General features: G+C 49.2%; 1 protein-coding gene across 1 annotated transcript in view; it reads right to left on the reverse strand.

Moving 5' to 3' along the window:
• Window positions 1-17,671, reverse strand: part of SLC6A2 (solute carrier family 6 member 2) — a 37,796-nt gene that overhangs the window by 12,322 nt on the left and 7,803 nt on the right. The window contains exons 2-4 of the mRNA XM_079722907.1: window positions 12,946-13,077; window positions 11,977-12,214; window positions 3,551-3,689 (exon numbers count right to left, since the gene is read on the reverse strand). Coding sequence (XP_079579033.1) covers window positions 3,551-3,689; window positions 11,977-12,214; window positions 12,946-13,077 — 509 coding nt within the window. The remainder of the gene's footprint in view (window positions 1-3,550; window positions 3,690-11,976; window positions 12,215-12,945; window positions 13,078-17,671) is intronic.

The raw sequence follows: 17,671 nt of genomic DNA on the forward strand, positions 1-17,671 counted from the left end.
AGGACTCCAGGGCAGCAAGCAGCACTGTGTGCATACTTGCCCGATGCCCTGGGGGCTGACTGGCCTCCGCCCTCTACCCCGCGGTGGTCGGTGGGCCAGGGTCACAGAGTGTGTGGTCTGCAGTAACCCCTTTCCCTGATTCAGACTGTACCTCGACCCCCAATATCCCAGCTGCCGGCTGTGGAGCCATCTTCCCAAGAACAGAGCCTTCACCGGCCAAGACAGGAAGTTTGAACACTTGCAATTCATTTCAGGCTGGCTCTGTGGCTTTGGCAGCCTGCTAAGAAAAGATCTGTGTCCTGTTCCAGACGTAGTCTGGGAAGAAATAAGCAATGCTCTTGGTTTGCTCATGAGCCAGAGTATAAAAACAATTAAAGACAGGACACAGCAATGTCCTGCATGAAGTTCCTTATTCTAGAAAGCCCCTCCCTATGGACTGCAGGGGTCCTCGCCTGCTCTGGAGGCAAAATGTGGGCAGGGACTTCAGGCGACAAGTTTCCATCTGCGGGGGGCTTCCTAGGGCAACACTTCTGCCCCACTCGTCATTACACTCCTCAGGGGAGGGCGTGAGTCCTCCTCCTCCAAAGGTGACTTTGCACAAAGAAACGGAGCATGCAAGGCTCCACTCCTTTTCTCTGTAGCATCAGTCTCCCCATAGACAACTCTGGCCTGCTCCAGCCAAGTGCTAAACAAGGTGGGGCAGGCTGTACCCCTTTGGTGATGGCTACAGGAAACGTAATCTTGGGGTGTAATATTAGAAGCCCGTGGTGGCCGCTCACCCAGGCCGGCAGCAGTAGTAAAGCTCATACACCTTCTGCAGCTCTGCTGCCTGCAGAGGCCAGGAAAGCCCTGCTCCTGATACCCAGGAGAGGCGCGGAGAGGCTGGACAAGGCTGGCCTGGGGCTTCTGTAGTGCCCAATGCCACCTTCTCCATGGTCTTTGCAGACCTTCTCAGTCTGAAGAGCTTCCTTCTTCCACTAATGTAACATCTTATGCTTTTTGGACCATGGGAACTCATGGTAAGAAAAACCTTAATTATCGAGACGTATGGGTTGCTATAACTGAAACACAAAAATTCCACAAGACAGCTCTAACTTTAGTATGTGCAATGCACGCTGTTATTATCCAGACGATTTCATTTTGAAAAATTGTGGTGACCCACTAAATTGATTTAATGACAGTTGAAAAACCCACAGTTTGTGTCTCAATTAAAGTGCAACCTACCTGATGTAAAATTGTCTTCAAGGTAAAGTTAAGTTTTTAAAAAGCAAGATCTATAATAGTGCGTATAGTTTGTGACCATTAGTGTTTATTGAAAGGGGGACACACATATGTCTTTGAACGGAGATGCAAGAAAATAATAACATTGACCTACACCTACCTGGCTATAACACACATAATACTACAATCAGTTGAATCTGTCTTATTTCTTCTTGCATCACTAGTACTAGCATCAAGCCTGGCACATGGTAGGTATCCATAAATGTTTACCGAGTTGAATTCAAAAGAACACTTAATGAAGTTCCCCAAACTTATTTACCCACCTACCCTTCTTCCTACCTTCCCTTCTTTCCTCACTAGTCCGTCAATAAATATTTACTGAAGACCTACTATGTGTCAGGTGTTGGGATGGTTGTGGTCCTAGCCTGGTTTTGCCCTATCTTAGAATTCCTCCAAGCCCTGGTCTGCATTTCATTTGGGTTCTTCCTTGGGGCAGATACCATGTCTCCAATACGCTGATAGGAAGTTCCACTTCAGGCTCTTGTCAAATTTCATTCCCGTTGGCTGCTGGTCCCCTGTCACTATCTTTGCTATCTATGGCATAACCAAGACTTTAGGAGAACCAGAGAGAACCCTGATGCACCCCACTTTTCAAAATCAGTTGCCTAGGTGGGGCTTCCCTGGTGGCGCCATGGTTAAGAATCTGCCTGCCAATGCAGGGGACACAGGTTCGATCCCTGGTCAAGGAAGATCCCACATGCCGCCGAGCAACTAAGCCCGTGAGCCACAACTACTGAGCCTGCGCTCTAGAGCCCGTGAGCCACAACTACTGAGCCCGTGTACCACAACTACTGAAGCCTGTGCGCCTAGAGCCCGTGCTCCACAACAAGAGAAGCCACTGCAATGAGAAGCCCGTGCACCACAAGGAAGAGTAGCCCCCGCTTGCCACAACTAGAGAAAGTCCACGCACAGCAATGAAGACACAATGCAGACAAAAATAAATTAATTAATTAAATTAAAAAAAATTCAAAATCAGTTACCTAATGAAGCTTCTCATAAATTCATGCCTACCTGATTATTGTTGCCTTGTAACCCCCAATGAACATACACACTGTGTGTTCCACACTGACTCTGGGCTTTACCGCAAGACTTATCTTGTTCATTGGGACGATAGCAAGCATGATGAAAACAGAGACTGGAAGAGCTACTTGTATATTGGGGCTTGTCTGCTTGAAACATGCTCTTGGAACTCAACCATCATGCTGTGAGATACCCAAGCTACAGGGCGAGGCTATATGGAAACCACCCAAGTTGCTCTGGTTGACAGCTCCAGTTAAGCTCCCAGCCAGTACCAACTGCCATCCATGAGTGTTAGCCATCTTGGAGGTTCCAGCCCAGTCAAGCACCCAGACATGTAGCTCAGGCAGTATCACATGGAGCAGAAGAACCACCTTACTGAGTCCAGTCAACCCACAGGATCATGAGAGGTAATAAAATGGCTGTTATTTTACATCTCTACATCTTGAGGTATTTTGTTACACAGCGATAGCTAACCAAAACACTGGACAGAATATTTCCCAGCCACAGCCTCTTTAATACAGCCAAGCTCCACATGGACCCATAGGGTCCAAATGGAGCTGTTGTTCTCATGATATTCCTCAGGCTCAGAATCACTGTGGGCCATGACCTGAGTATACTCCACCCTGGGGTGCTGACTATGGGGAGCAGTGTCACCTAAGTCAGAATGCCAACTCTGGCAGGCTCTCCTAGGTCATCGAACCCTGTGCTCCTCTCTCCAGGAAACGTAGACCCTTGCGAGCACTCTGCACTGTGTCAGAAGATGCCCCAGGATTCATCTAGATATCTTCTGGAGCGTTCTCATTTACTCAAAAATTCAGAGGTGGGAACAATCAATTTTATAGTGAAGGAAATGGTTATATGCTAGAGAAGGCTGTAATATTTGCATACAGTTTTAGTCCAGAATTTAAGATTTATCAAACACATGTCAACAGGTTGCTTTGGACTTTTTCCAGAGACCCTTGGGGTGTCCCGTTCCCTGGTCTCTGCCATTAGGGAGGCTTTGGTGGGAAAGTGTGAAGAACTCTGATCCACTTGCACTCCCTCATCCTACTGCTGGGGAGTCCTGGGCTTAGGGAAGGGAGGGGATTCATCTAAAGTCTCCAGCAAGCCAGTGGCAGAGCTGGGGTGCAAACCCAGGTTTTGTACTTCTAGCACCACCTTTTCTTTTCACCAACTACCTGTTTATAGGTAGAAAAAAACATCTTTTTTGAGGCCAACCTCCCAACTGAAAGAGAAACAAAGATATTACCTTTCCTGATGTCTTCACTCCTTTCCAGAGGCTAAAAAACAGGACGATGACGACGACGATCAGACAGAGCAAGAGCTGCCACTGGGGCAGGCCGATGTCATGGATCCCACTGCTCTCGTGAAGGTGCAGGACACCACGTCTGCGGGGAGGAGAGGGGAGCAGACCAGGGAAGATGGTGTCGTCAGGGAGGATGACCAAGGCCTCGACAACAGGCCAGTCCTCGAAAGTGCACATTGATAGAGACAGGCCCTCGGCTGCCCCGGCTACAGCCCTGCATCACTTGGACCTGCCTTGCACAGTCATGGCCTGTGCCCAGCATCTCCCTGCCCTGGGCCAGCAACTCATCTGGGGAGACGTCCCCACCCAAGGCTGCTTTTTAAACGGTAACAGAAGCTTTCAACATAACAAATATCTCTTGAGTGCCACCTGCAAGCCAGGTCCTGGGGAGATGGTGGTAAATAAACAGAGGAAAGGTCTCTGCCCTCATAGCACTCATGGTCTAAAGCAGTGGACACTGGAACATTTGGCAGTGTCTGGAGATGTCTTTGATTGTCACGACTTGGGTAGGAGACATCTAGAAGATAGAGAAGTGGGACATCCTATGATGCACAGGACAACCTAAACATCCTATAAGGCACAGGACAGCCTCCAAAATTCTCATGTTGCTGAGGTTTAGAATCCCTAGTCTAGAGACTGAGATAAGAGTAAACTTTTCTCCTATTTGGGAATACCCAACTAAAGGTATGTGTATCCTCTGCCTTAGCAATTCCACTCCTGGGTGTTTGCCCAGTAGAAACATGTATGTATGTTCACCAAAAGACATGGTCTAGAATGTTCATAGCAGCATTATTCATAACAATCCCAAATTGCAAAATAAATATCTATAAACAGTAGACTACAGGGACTTCCCTGGTGGTCCAGTGGTTAAGAATCCACCTTGCAATGCAGGGGATGCATGGCAGGTTCGATCTCTGGTTGGGGAACTGAGATCCCACATGCCTTGGGGCAACTAAGCCTGTGCACCTCAACTAGAGAGAAGACTGCACACTGCAACAAAAGATCCCACGTGCTGCAACTAAGACCCAATGCAGCCAATAAATAAATAAATATTAAACAAAACAAAACAAAAACAGTAGACTACATAAATTATGATATATTCATAAATTGGAATATTATATAGCAACTAGTTCTGTATGGATGAATCTCACACACCTAATTTCGTGAGAAAGAAGTCAAAACCAAAAGAGGACTGCTGGGTGCAGGTGACAAGGCTGTGGGCAAGTAGGTGATGGCTCCAGCCACATGGAGCTCCTGGGTGACAATAGCTGGTGTAAACATTCCCCATCTTGAGCCATTTTCCTCTTCAGTAAAATGGCTCTCACAAGGCTTACGTTGCAGAATGTGAGACAGTGCCTAGAACCCAGGAAATGCTCAGGGCTAATGGGCATTGTAACTATCATTCTGATTGAGTCCCAGCCTTCAAGGAGCAGCAGGCATTGGCAAAGAAGCTAAGGAGTGCCCAGAAAACTCAGCCAAGGGAGTCAGTGTGGCGGGCTCCACTGAGGGGGTGGCTGGTGCCTTCTCTGTGGGCCTGTGGGAGAGCCGGTGAGTTGAGAAGGGGTGCCCAGGTGTGGTAGGGGTGAGATGGGGAGAGGGAGGTGGGTGGTGACAGGCAAACAGAGGAGTCTGCAGTGAGCACTCAGGAATGAATGAGCAGAGCTGTGTGGCTGATCAAGGCCTACAAAGACCCGTGTCCCCATCTCCAGAACGGCCTTCATCCCCACTGCCTCCAGGCAGGATGCTGTGGCTTTAAACTACTCACCCTGCATCAACTTCCCTGAGCAATCTGTGTCTGGCCCCTCCTAGTCCTATCTCTTGGAAATCAGCTCAACCAACACCCCTGTCCTCATGGCCCTATGCCAGGCCAGACCCATATTCTGTTCCTCCAGGACTACTGTAAAAACCTCCCCATCCTCCCACCATCCCAGTCTCTCTACCTCCAGTCAGCCTCCTTAAATCCACAGTCTGTGCTGCCATAGAACCATCCAATTCATCTGAAGTTGTGTTCTAACTTTGTCACTCCTCTGCCCCCAAATCCTCAGAGGCTCCTTATCACCTAAAACAGTGGTTCTCACTGGGGGCAATTTTGCCCCTGCCTTCCCTGGACACTTGGCAACAGCTGGAGACAGTTTTGGTTGTCACAGCTGGAGGGCAGAGGGGTGTTACTGGTTTCTAGTGGGCAGAAGCCCGGGATGGGGCTAAATGTCCAAAATGCACAGGACAGCCTTCCCACCGCAATTATCCAGCCCCAAATGTCAAAAGCATCAGCGTTGTGGAATCCTGGTAGAGAGGATAAAAACATAAGTCTTTCAGAATCGGAGGCCTTTCTCAATCGTCCTGTACCAAGTGCACCACATGCCTTGCCACACCATGACTTTGGCTCCTGGTGACCACCAGCCACGTGTCATTCCCGAATTATATGAAGCTCTCCGTCACTCTGGGCCTTGGAACCGTCTGTTCCTTTATGCCTAGAACACACTTCCTGGCTCAATGTGAACTTCTGGTGAACTTCTATCCCTGCTAGTCTCAGCTCAAAAATGAGGCCCTGGCTGAGGTCCCTCTCCTATGCTGAGAAGGAGGGAGAGAGTGGGAGAGGGAGGGAGAGAGAGAGGAAGAAGAAGGAGAAGGAGGGGAAGGAGGAGGAGGGGGAAGAGTAGGGGGAGAGAGAGGAAAAGGGAGGGGAGGAGGGGGAGGGGGAAGAGTAGGGGAGAGAGAGGAAAAGGGAGGGGAGGAGGGGGAGGGGGAAGAGGAGGGGGAGAGAGAGGAAAAGGGAGGGGAGGAGGGGGAGGGTACGAGGGGGAGGGGGAAGAGTAGGGGGAGAGAGGAAAAGGGAGGGGAGGAGGGGGAGGGGAGGAGGGGGAGGGGGAAGAGGAGGAGAAGCATGGGGTTGGGGAGGGGAGAGGGGAGGGAGGGAAATGAAGGTAAGGGAGGAGATTGGAAGAGAAGAGAGGCCGGGCATATCTAAAAAGAACCACAATCAGGTACTGAGCCCATCTGACTCTTAATCCTGCTTCTTCCCATTTCTTTCCATACGGGCCAAGTATTGAATGGTATCAATCACCATTTGGCCAATTTGACTGTTAAAATCGTGAAAAAAAAGAGGCACTGAACCAACTGTGCTTGCCCTCAAACGTGCTAAAATGACTCTAGAATACAATCAGATGGCCGAAACGCCTCCTAACCGGCCCAGGTGACCCACATGTGTGTGAGGTCCACTTTCAGCCTTGCAGTGGTTGTCTAGATATTTCATCAGTGAAAAAGCCAGACTCCAGAGCTGATTTCCAAGAAAAGTGAATCCAGCCTCTTCCCCCATAACAGGCCCAAGCCTTGGGGATTAGTACAAGTAACTTTATTGTTTGTTGTAGTTTTCCAGCAGTTTAATGAAAATGAATCATCGTGGAGTACACGGTCCAGACTTTCTGAAGTCTACAGGCCAAAAGGGCTCAGATCTCACTTGACATTTAAGTGCAAAGGGTTAGTGCTGGGGTGGAGGGAGAGTTCTCTTCCGCACCAGGAACACGCAGTGGGTAGAAGTTTTCTGTTCCCTGAGCGTGTTCACCAAGGGTGCCCTTTACAGATTAAGTTACAGAGCCTCGGGGTTTCCTTCAGCCTTGGGCTATTTGGCTTCAGGCCTAGAGCCTGGGGAGTATCCAAGTTTTGTTCTCTTGAATGATATGTTCAATCTATCAGCTTAAATAAGTACAAGATGGCAAGAGAATCGGCCAGCAGGCTCTGAGGAAAGCAAAAAAACCAACTAATCTCTTCAGGGCTGGCCCTGGGAGTCCTACCTGCTGGGTCCCCAGACTGAGAGGGGGTAACTTTTAAAGCAGAAGCATTTAGATAAAAGGGCCATTAATAACAAATCCAGAGGCAGCTCATGACTTAGATACTGAGAAGCACACAAAAGCAGCTTCAAGGTGAGAAAGAGATGCATGAGAAGGGCTCCGATCTACCCACAGACACTCCTGCACTCCTGTCCCGAATACACCCCACTGGAGACTCTGATGGGATGGAAGAGAAGACAGGGGAGAGGCCTGTGGATGGGGTGAGGGCCTTAACTCAGATGGCCCGGGTTCGGATCCCAGCTCTGCCACTTCCCTAAAACCTGTACCACTACATTCTTATCTGTAAAATAGGAGTAATTCCCACCTCCATGAACTCCGAGGACTAAATGGGACTTGGATCTGAGAAGATGCTTGGTGCCTGGCTCACGGCAGCTGTGAAGCTTGGGGTGGGGATGTACTTAAAAGGGTGGAGGAGGGGAAGGAAGGGGGAGGCGGGGAGGGGATAGGAGCTCTGTGGAGCAGAAAGCTGTAGAAGTAAGTCCTGGATTCTGCTCCCCACGACATCCCCCAAGCCCCTTCGGCCCCACGCAAGAGAATGTCCTCTTCTTCCACCTTATTCTGCTCACAGCCAAGCCGGGAGGAAGTTTAAGGCTGTAATTAAAGCAACCTGGGTTTCAAAACCCAACTCACTTCTCCCTCCAGCTGGGGCAGATCTGCTGGCTATGAAGACGTCAGAGAAGGAATCAAATAATAACTAGACTAGAGACAAGGCCATCATTTCTCATTTTAATTTATAAGGACGAGGGTTGCCAAGAGCAAAAAGAAAGATCATGTTTCCTTCCTTTATCATGAGATGATAAAGGAGAAAGCACGGAACCAATTACATGTATCAGTAGCACCCTCAGCTCCACTATCCTTTACCATCTCCCAGTCCAAACCACACTTATAAACTAGGAAGGCCTAAAACCTCCGCCTGCAAGGTCCCTAACGGTTCTGGGATTGTCCGAGGCCACACCCCTAAGGAGAAGAATAAAGGAGGCCCTAGATTTTCCATGACATGGTACTGTAGGCATGTTAGCCTGAGCCCACTAAGAATCTTATTTTGTTTGAGATGGGAGAGTGCAGTGCCTAAGACAGGGGCTTTCAACCTTGGCTGGATATTAGAATCACTGGAGGAGCTGTTAATACAAATCTCCACGCCCCACCGGCTGCACCCAGACCAATGAAATGAATCTCCGGGTGTGGGATCCAGGCATCAGTGTGTTTTAAAGCTCTCCAAGTGGTTCCAATGAGCAGCCAGTGTTTAGAATTGCTGGGCTAAGAGCCTGGACTTTGGAGCCAGACTTTCTGGATTCAAACCCACTTCAAATGTCACTTCCAAATGCATGGCTGGGATATAATCTAAGCTGGATAAAGTTAGTTGTGACTATGACAGTATTTTGGAATAATAATAGCCATTTATAATGGCTAGAATCCAATATAACACAGAAGTTAAGCCTGCAGGCTCTGGAGTTTCACTGCCTGGCAAGGGAGGGGCCAGGGTGAGGAGAGTGAGGCTCCTGGGGGCAAAGTGTAAGGGGGCTCTCACTCTTGGAGTCCCATAGCTGCAAACCATCTGGGTCCAAATCTTGGCTCTGCACGGGACTAGCCATGTGGCCATGGGCCAGTGATTTATTTATCTGCGAAATGAGGCCGCATCATGTATGAAATGAAGGTAAGAGTTACAGAAACCTCATCAGGTTGGTGTGAGGCTTACAATGAAATAACACATACAGAGAAGTTAGCAGAAAGCTTGAGGCACACGGTAAGTGATTAGCTGTTGATGTGATGAGGAGGAAGACAGGGATGATGGTGTTACTTAGATGCTTACTTTAAGTAACAGCAGTCCTTCAGATCCGTCTGGGGCTGCAGAAGGATTTCAAATTCCATGACAACTGTGGACCCTCTCCCCACAAAATTCCCAAATCTACATAATTGTGCACATGCCTGCTGGAAGTCTGCAGAAAACACAGATGGGGGCAGGTGGACACACAGGTCCAGGACCCTTAGCAAATTCTCCGCCATGGCTCATTGAGGGTAGTTCCTGGGTCCTGAGAACCCTGACTCCTCTGAGCCCCAGGAGGCAGCAGACTTTCCAGAGGCCACCTTTAACCACACCAGGACTCCTTGGTCATGCTGCACCGAGATGGCAGGAGTGGAAGTGGTCCTCAGGAACCCCACTCTCTGGATAATCAGGACTCGTTCCAAGGTCCTTGGCTTAGGGAATACATAGGACCAAAGAAGAGTAGCCCTAAGGTTTTGGTGTTGGTGAATTTGTTGTTTTCCATCCTCTAGACCTGTACTGCCCAATATGGTAACCACGAGCTATTTACACATAAATGAATGAAAATTAATGAAGTTAAAAATTCAACTTAGTCATGCTAGCCACATTTCAACTGCTCACTAACCACGTGTGGCATGTAGCTACTGCACTGGGCTGTGCAGACGTAGGACATTTCTATCATGGGGAGTTCTCCTGAGCAGCACTGCTCCAGACCAGCAGTCAGCAAGCCATGCCCCACACCCCTGCCCCCAAATCCAGCTGTGGCCCATTGAGTTATGGCCTGTGAGGTAAGGATGGTTTCTATCTTTTTAAAGGGTAAAATCAAATAAAGAACATGCAAGAGACCTACGTGGCCCACAAGGCCCAAAATATTTCCTATCTAATTTTTTACTGGAAAGTTTTCCAACCACTACTCTAGACCATGTGTACCTTGAGAGTGAGGTTTGAGTGGGATTTACTTGTCCTGCCCCACAGTTTGTACCAGGGACTTTCTGCTTAGCTGCTAACACTTGTGTAGGGGTTGCTAAAATGGGACTCACCCCCACCTGAAGCATAAAGACAATAGATGCTACATTCTGAAGAGACCACCATGCAAACATTTGAAATTAGGTGATTGAAAGCAAGTTGACTATTACCAACCTCAAGGACTTAAAAGGATGGAGCAGAGGTTGAGAGGATTCTAGGGAGCAACAAAATAAATAATGATGGCTATGGGTTAAAACCACAGAATAAAATAAATACCAATGAGCCCATACTGATAGAAATGAATAAATGAGTAAACAAATGAATGAATAAATAGGGGAAAAGGGACTTTTCAATTAATCTAGAGGGGATGATGGGACTAGAAATCACTTTAGACCAACACTATAAATAATAATCCTTGTTTGCAAGACTCATTGAAGGACGGTAAGAACTGTGGGCAAAAGTTTGATGACAAATGAGATATTGGCATAACCTCAAAGTAACTCCCCAGAAGACACTTACTAATTACAGAGAATAATGTTACCTCTGCACAGGAGGAAGCAGGTAGATAGCACTTTAGCTGAGTGATCAAGGTCAACATGCCTAGTAATAAGAGACTGGCATCCTGTACCCCCTGATATGATGCACCCAGAAGGACACAATGTCATTTCCAAGTTATTCTTGCCAAAAATGTCAAACTCATTCTAATCAGGAGAAAACAATGACCAACCCACACTGAGGGCTATTTTATAGAAAAACTGATCAGTGCTCTTCAAAAGCATCAAGGGCATGACACTCAAGGAAAGACTAAAGAACTCTCACAGATTGGAGGAGACTAAGGAGATGTGACAATTAAATGCCACATGGGACTCTAGGTTGGATCCTGGACGAGGATATGACATTAGTGGGAAAACTAACAAATTTAAAAATAGTCTTTAGCAGGTTAGTTAATCCATGTTAATTTTCTGATTTCAGTCTTTGCACTATGGTTGTATAAGGTGTCAACATTAGGGGAAACTGGGTGAAGGGTCTACAGGGGCTCTGTGTACTACATTTGCAACTTTTTTCTACCTCTAAAATGATTTCAACATAAAATGTTTCTTTTTTTAAAAGATGTTCTGTCTTCTACCACCAGTCAGTGCCTCTCATACACACAATCCAAATAATTTCTCTGAGCTATACACAGCTGGCCTGCCTCCTGCTTCCTAAATCTCACTCACAAACTCTGGCTACTTTCACCCATGGAAGCTCCAGAGAGACAGCAGCACAGGGTGGACCAGGTGACAGCTTCAGGATCAGATTGACTTGGGTTCAAGCTGCAGCTCCATCACCTACCAGCTGAGCCCTTAGGTGTTCCTCTGGCTGACTTCATCAGTTCTTATGACACCTCCTCCTAGAAGCCCTCCCTGACCACCTGCACTAAAGTTCCTTTTCCCTACACGATCACTGTGTAGCACTGGTTTTAGTTCCTTAAGAGCACTTATACTCCCTAAAATGTGTTTGCTTTCCTGAAGGGTATGTTCACGCTGTACAGCATTCTTGCTTCCTTACCTTTTTGCTAGTGTGTTGTCTCCCCACCCCCATTCTGCGTCAGAACACAAGCTCCTCAAGCTTTGTCCACGGCTGTAGCCTTGGCTTCTAGCCAGGATCAGGCCTGTGGTGGCTGCTGAGTACACATTACGGTGACTGGCGTGGCCCCCTCCCCTCCTGTGGTTTTCCTTAGTGTTTGGCTCAGGTCCTGCCCAGCACAGGTCTCGACGTGCCCGTGTGAACAGGACAAGGGGTTGATGACTTACTCATAAAACTCTGCTGCCGGCGTGAACTTGTACTTGGAGTACGTGGTATGGTTGCCCAGCACGGAGCTGTTGAGGAGCTTGGGGTCGGTGCAGTTGGGGCTGTTCCAGGCATGGCCGCAGTCAGTCCAGGGCAGGTTAAGGGTGAAGGAGGAGAAGAGGTAGTAGAGTGACCAGGCAATGATGACATTGTAGTAGAAGCCAACGTAGAGTGCAATGAGGATCACAGCATAGCCAACTCCTGGGTGGGGGGCAGAGGGGGTCAGGCAGGGGCTTCCCCAGAACCACCTCTCCTGGGGAGTTGGCTCCAACCATTGCTCTACCCGACCTCCCACACCTCTCTTTTTTTCTGCAGCAGATTGTTGGAGCCCTAAATCCCCTAGGGCCCCACTCCCCATTCCTTTGCCTGAGGGCTCTCTCTTGCCCCTGGAGCCCCTTCTGTTCACTCATCAGGCAAGGTAAAATTGCCAGGACCTTTAATGCCCCAAGGAGCAGCCGGGTCAGGTGTTGGAGTATAAGTATCCCAGCTCCTCCCACCCCTTGGGCAGGATAACACTGAGGCATGATAACATTCTCTCCCAGCGGAATGAAGCCAGTTGCCCACGGTGGAAAGGCACGTGATCCATTTATCACGTCTGCCATGGGAGCAAGAGGGGAGAGTAGTGGTATGTGTTCTGGGTACTTCTGACACTTCTATGAGTTTTTCCCATTCAGGAAAACAGACTCCCTCTGGTTACTCAGCTGTACAGCCTGGACTGGAACCCAGATTTCCAGACTTTCTAGGCTAAAGCTGTTCCTGACACCCCCAATGCATTCCATGTAACTTTGAATGGTGGACGTGCTTGACCTTGCCAATAACTGTAAATCTCGAGAGAGTTGGTCTACCACAGATCCCACCTCTGGAGCAGATTCTCCAGGGGCACACAGAAGTCTTTTAGAACAACTTTTGACTCCCCCAGATTCCTTCTTTACCTTTGAAAAATGGGCAGATCTTCCACACGGTGGCTGCCCCTTCCCGGTTGTACTGGCCCAGAGCCAGCTCCATGTAGAACAGGGGCATGCCAGCGATGATGAGGAACAGGGTGTACGGGATCAGAAAGGCACCTGGAAGACACAGAAGCAGAGTGTGAGCCCCTAGATCCCTGCCCAGCCTTGGGCCTGCCCCTCAGAGTGTGTGGACCCATGTCAGCCAGAGCTGTGAGGGTCCTCATTCCTGTCACCCGGCCACTTCTCAAGGGATGTCTTGTGGTAGGTAAATCAGAGCAATTAATACAAATAGCCATAACATAATAATAGTTATAGCAGTAGTCATAATCATAATCATAATAATGAGGGTCTGTGCTCAAATTAGTAAAATCTGTGTTCATCAAAGCTAAATAGGCTTGGGCTTCCCTGGTGGCGCAGTGGTTAAGAATCTGCCTGCCAATGCAGGGGACATGGGTTCGAGCCCTGGTCTGGGAAGATCCCACATGCCACGGAGCAACGAAGCCCGTGAGCCACAGCTACTGAGCCTGTGCTCTAGAGCCTGCAAGCCACAACTACTGAAGCCCGTGCACCTGGAGCCCGTGCTCCCCAAGAGAAGCCACCGCAATGAGAAGCCCACGCACCGCAACGAAGAGTAGCCCCCGCTTGCCGCAACTAGAGAAAGCCATGCACAGCAACAAAGGAACCAAAGCAGCCAAAAGTAAATTAAAGAAATAAAAATTTAAAAAAAGCCAAATAGGCTTGTTTCTTGCAGGATTCTCCTAGCCTTTGATACACAAGCACAAGCTGTGACGGGCTATGGGGAAGATCAGGTGCAGTCTTTACCAAATTAATTTCAACATAGAACCCTTTCTTTCATGAATCACAACTCTGGGGAATGCCAATCACCCCAAACCCTTCCTTTTATAGGTAAGGCAATTGAGGTCAGAGAGGGAGAGACAGCGCCCAAAGTTACATATGACTGAGTTTTCATTTTGCTCATGTCTGTATCAGTTTAAGGTCACCTCGGGTTTTCCCAAACATGACCTCACTGGATTGTCCTTAGTCTCACATCAGCTCACAGAAATAATCAGAGAGGGTCATTATTTCCTCCCAGGGGAAACTGAAGGCAGAGAAGGGAGTCGAATTGGTTTTGTTTGCACTGTTGCTAAGTGACAGAAGCAGGATTCGCATTCATGTCTTCCAACCATCAAGCTCACTCTGTCACTGCTGGCTGAAGGTAAACAAACACTGGAGCAAAGAGGCCAGAGGGTTAAGTCTCTGACCAGGGAAGATGCCCACCCAGAACACTGCCGAAGCTACAGGGAGCCCTTGGCAATGGGCAGCAGCAAATCCCTGGGAAAATTCCTGGTAGAATTAGACACGTCTGAGTTCCAGAGACAGTTCTCGGTATGCCTGGTAGCCTGGGGTGAGCTTAACGGGCTCTGACGCCGTGAGGTGACTCACGGGGTACTTGCCACGTCAGCCTAGGCTGCTCCTTGGCCTGGTGCAACCGGAGGTGGCCAGGCCAGATCCACACTCCTCCCGCCATTGGCCTTTGGCTGAGATGTCGTAACCTTGGAAACCAAACACTCTCTGACCCGCCCATGCTAGGAAAGCGCAGAAACCGGGAAATGCGTAACGATGATAATGTTAGGAATATAATATTCCCTACTGTGTTCCAGGCACTGTGTTCCATGCAATATCTCATTCCATCTTCACAACAACCCTAAAAGTATTACTACCGCCATTTTACAGATGTGGAAACCGGGGCACCAGGTTTCAACAGAGAATTGTAGCAAAGTCGCATGCACCCAGGGTCAAACTCCCCCAGCTACTCAGATTGTCAGTCTCCACTTTCCTCCCAGGGCTTCTCCTCAGGAAGCCCAGGGCTCTTAGGGACAAAGCATGAAGTTTTGGCCGCAGTGTTCTGAGACCCAGTCCTTCTGAAGCAGGAGATGGACCAGCAGAGTGGGCAGTAGGGAAGAAACCACTGGAACATGAGTACCTCCTATGTATCAGGCAGGGCACTGGGCACAGGACATCTGTGATCCCGTTTACCCTACCCAGAAACCATCTCAGGTGGCAACTGCTATACCCATTTTTCAGAGGAGGAAACTGAGGCTTAGAGAAATTAAGTGACTTGTCTAAGTTCAGCCAACTGGTCAGTGATAGATCTGGGATTTGGGCCCAGGTCTGCCTGACTCCAGAGCTCCAGAGCCATTCCCCAAATATTCTGCTGATTCCAGAATATCCAAGCCTCGATGGAGGACATGAGTCTGCATAGAGGCTTGGTGGAGGGTGATCTGAAACTGGGACTGTGGGGCCAGCTGAGCCAGCTGGTCTGCTGGTCATGGGCTGGTCCAAGCCTCCAGCCCCTGCTCCAGGCTGGACTTTGAAACGGCCACATGCCAACCTCTCTCTTCCCCTCCTCATTTCTACTCTCAATCTCCACCCTTCTCTTTCCCCACACAGAGAGGGCTAGTCTGGCACTGGAACCCACATCCGTTCACGCTGCTGATAGCAATGCTGGTGATGCTGATGGAGGTCAGGGTGGTGGTGGTGACGGTGGAGCTGGTGAAAGTAACAAGTACCATTTATTGAGCTCCGTTATATGCCAAGCCACACACTAAGTTTTTGCATAATTATTCCTTTAAAACCATCCCTGAGAATTACCACCAATCCCACGTAAAAGATGAGGAAACTGAGGCTTAGAAAGGTCAAGATGCTTGTCCAAACTAGTAAGTATGCTTGCTTGGCTCCACAGCTGGATCTGTTGGAGCGCCACTCTGCCTTGTGGCCACCTGCCACTGCCCTTGGGGGCCTGGAGCCAGAAAGTAAGGGAAATAGATGTATTAGAGTATTTAACAGGCCTGAAGACTGAAGTCAGTGGCCCAAGGGACAACAGGGAAGGAAAAAGCCAGGAGTCACGGCTCAGATCTTGGCACCATGGTTTGCCGCTGTCAACTAGATATTCTTTTCTACAACCAGAGGAAAGAGCAACGTCAGCCAATTCACCAGGGATCTCACATTGGCCAGTTTTCTCAACTCTAACCCTCTGGGTGGCACTGCCAACAGGTAGGTAAATTGCCCAGTTTGAGATTCATCTCCTCTTGTGCTGGCTGGGAGTTCCAGTGGAAGGAGAGGAGGAAAGATTATGGGTCTGCACAAGCCCAAGACTCTTCCAAGTGCGTTTGATGTGGACCAGCCAAAGCTTCAGGTGGTAACAGATGGGGAACGTTTAAGAATGTTGGAATGGCTGAGTATGAATGAAAACCAGAAAGCTGCCCAGTGGCCAGTGTCTTATTCTAAAAGAGGACATCGACCAGGGAGATGGTCTAAGCCCCCTTGCAGAAAGATCTGGAGGAAGCCAGGACAGAGCTGAAGTGTCAGAAAGAGGTTTCAGGGGTGCCTGAGGTCAGCTAAGGATGCTTCTCTTAGAAACAGCCCTGCAGCAGCTCCTGGGACACCAAGGCTGGTTGCAAACTTCCTAGAAGGTACTGCTCTGCAAGGCCCATGACTGCCACATTCCCACGGCCCTGCCTCATCTCCACGCATGGCAGTGTCAGCTTCATCAAGCCTCATGCAGGGCCAGAGAGCTGAGAACCTGAGGAGCTACAGGCACAGAATCCTGGCTCTGGAATGCTCTGGCTGGGCTGACAGGGCCAGACCTCCTGAGGGTCTCAGCTCCTAGGGGTCTCCAACATCCACACACGTACACAGATGCACACCAGTACATCTTCATGCAAAGGTACACACGGATTCTGCACATCGACACACTCACGAACACAGGAAGAAAAGACTGTCAACTGCGAAAGGGACTCCAACCCATGGCCTTTGGATGAATTCAGTAAGAAAAGCATCTGTCTGGCACACACTGCCTGACGCCCCACCATTAGAGAGGAACCCTAGTGGTCAGAGAGGGGTTCTGGACTCCTCTGTGCAAATGTCAAGTCCTCAGAAAAGGGAAGCCAGTGGTCACTCTGTTCAGAGTGGGAAGTGCTGGAGCAGAACCCTGGTGGGTGAGGAGGACCCCAGGGGAGGGGACGGGATGCCTGTGGGAGGTGGCTCAGCAAGAGGAGGTGCGGGCCAGGCCTGGTGTGGAGGTGGAGAGACTGTGATCAAGGAGGGGCTGCAGGAGGGACAGGAGGGTCCCTTGAGACCTCACTGGACCAGCTTCCCAGTTGGTGGAGGGTAGGATTCCTCAAACTGGCCACATCCTGATATATTAAGAAGTGAAAACCCACAGAACTGTTCGCCTGGTGCCTGTAGCTCAGCTATGGGTTGTCACTGCCCGTGGCTTTCACCAGAATTCCAAGAAAAACTTGGTCAATGCCTACGGTAGCCAGATTTGTCCCCGCTTCCCAGGTACCCCAAGGGTATAGACATCAGGGTGCAAGAGAAGGTGAGATTTCAGTAGAGACAGGGCTGCATGCAGCAGGCCCACCCAACTTGCAGAAACGGGGACAAGAGCACCCGTGGAGACTTACCCTGCGATATCTACATATTTAAAGGTGACAACTCAGGCCACAGCTGTTAAACCAAACCTGCTCTATCATCCTACCTTGACAACTCAGCATGGTTCTATTATAAAGTTCAAATCTGGAATCTCCAGTTCTTGGAGCTTTGCGCTGGAGTGTGGAGGCCTGGGGGGAGCCCGCACCCTGCTTCATCCCCACCTCAGCTCCAACCAGCAGTGTGTGAGGCCTTTTGCACGTACGTGTGGACTCTTGTG

Source organism: Hyperoodon ampullatus (assembly GCF_949752795.1).
Source record: "Hyperoodon ampullatus genome assembly, chromosome: 18".
Lineage (NCBI taxonomy): Eukaryota > Metazoa > Chordata > Mammalia > Artiodactyla > Ziphiidae > Hyperoodon > Hyperoodon ampullatus.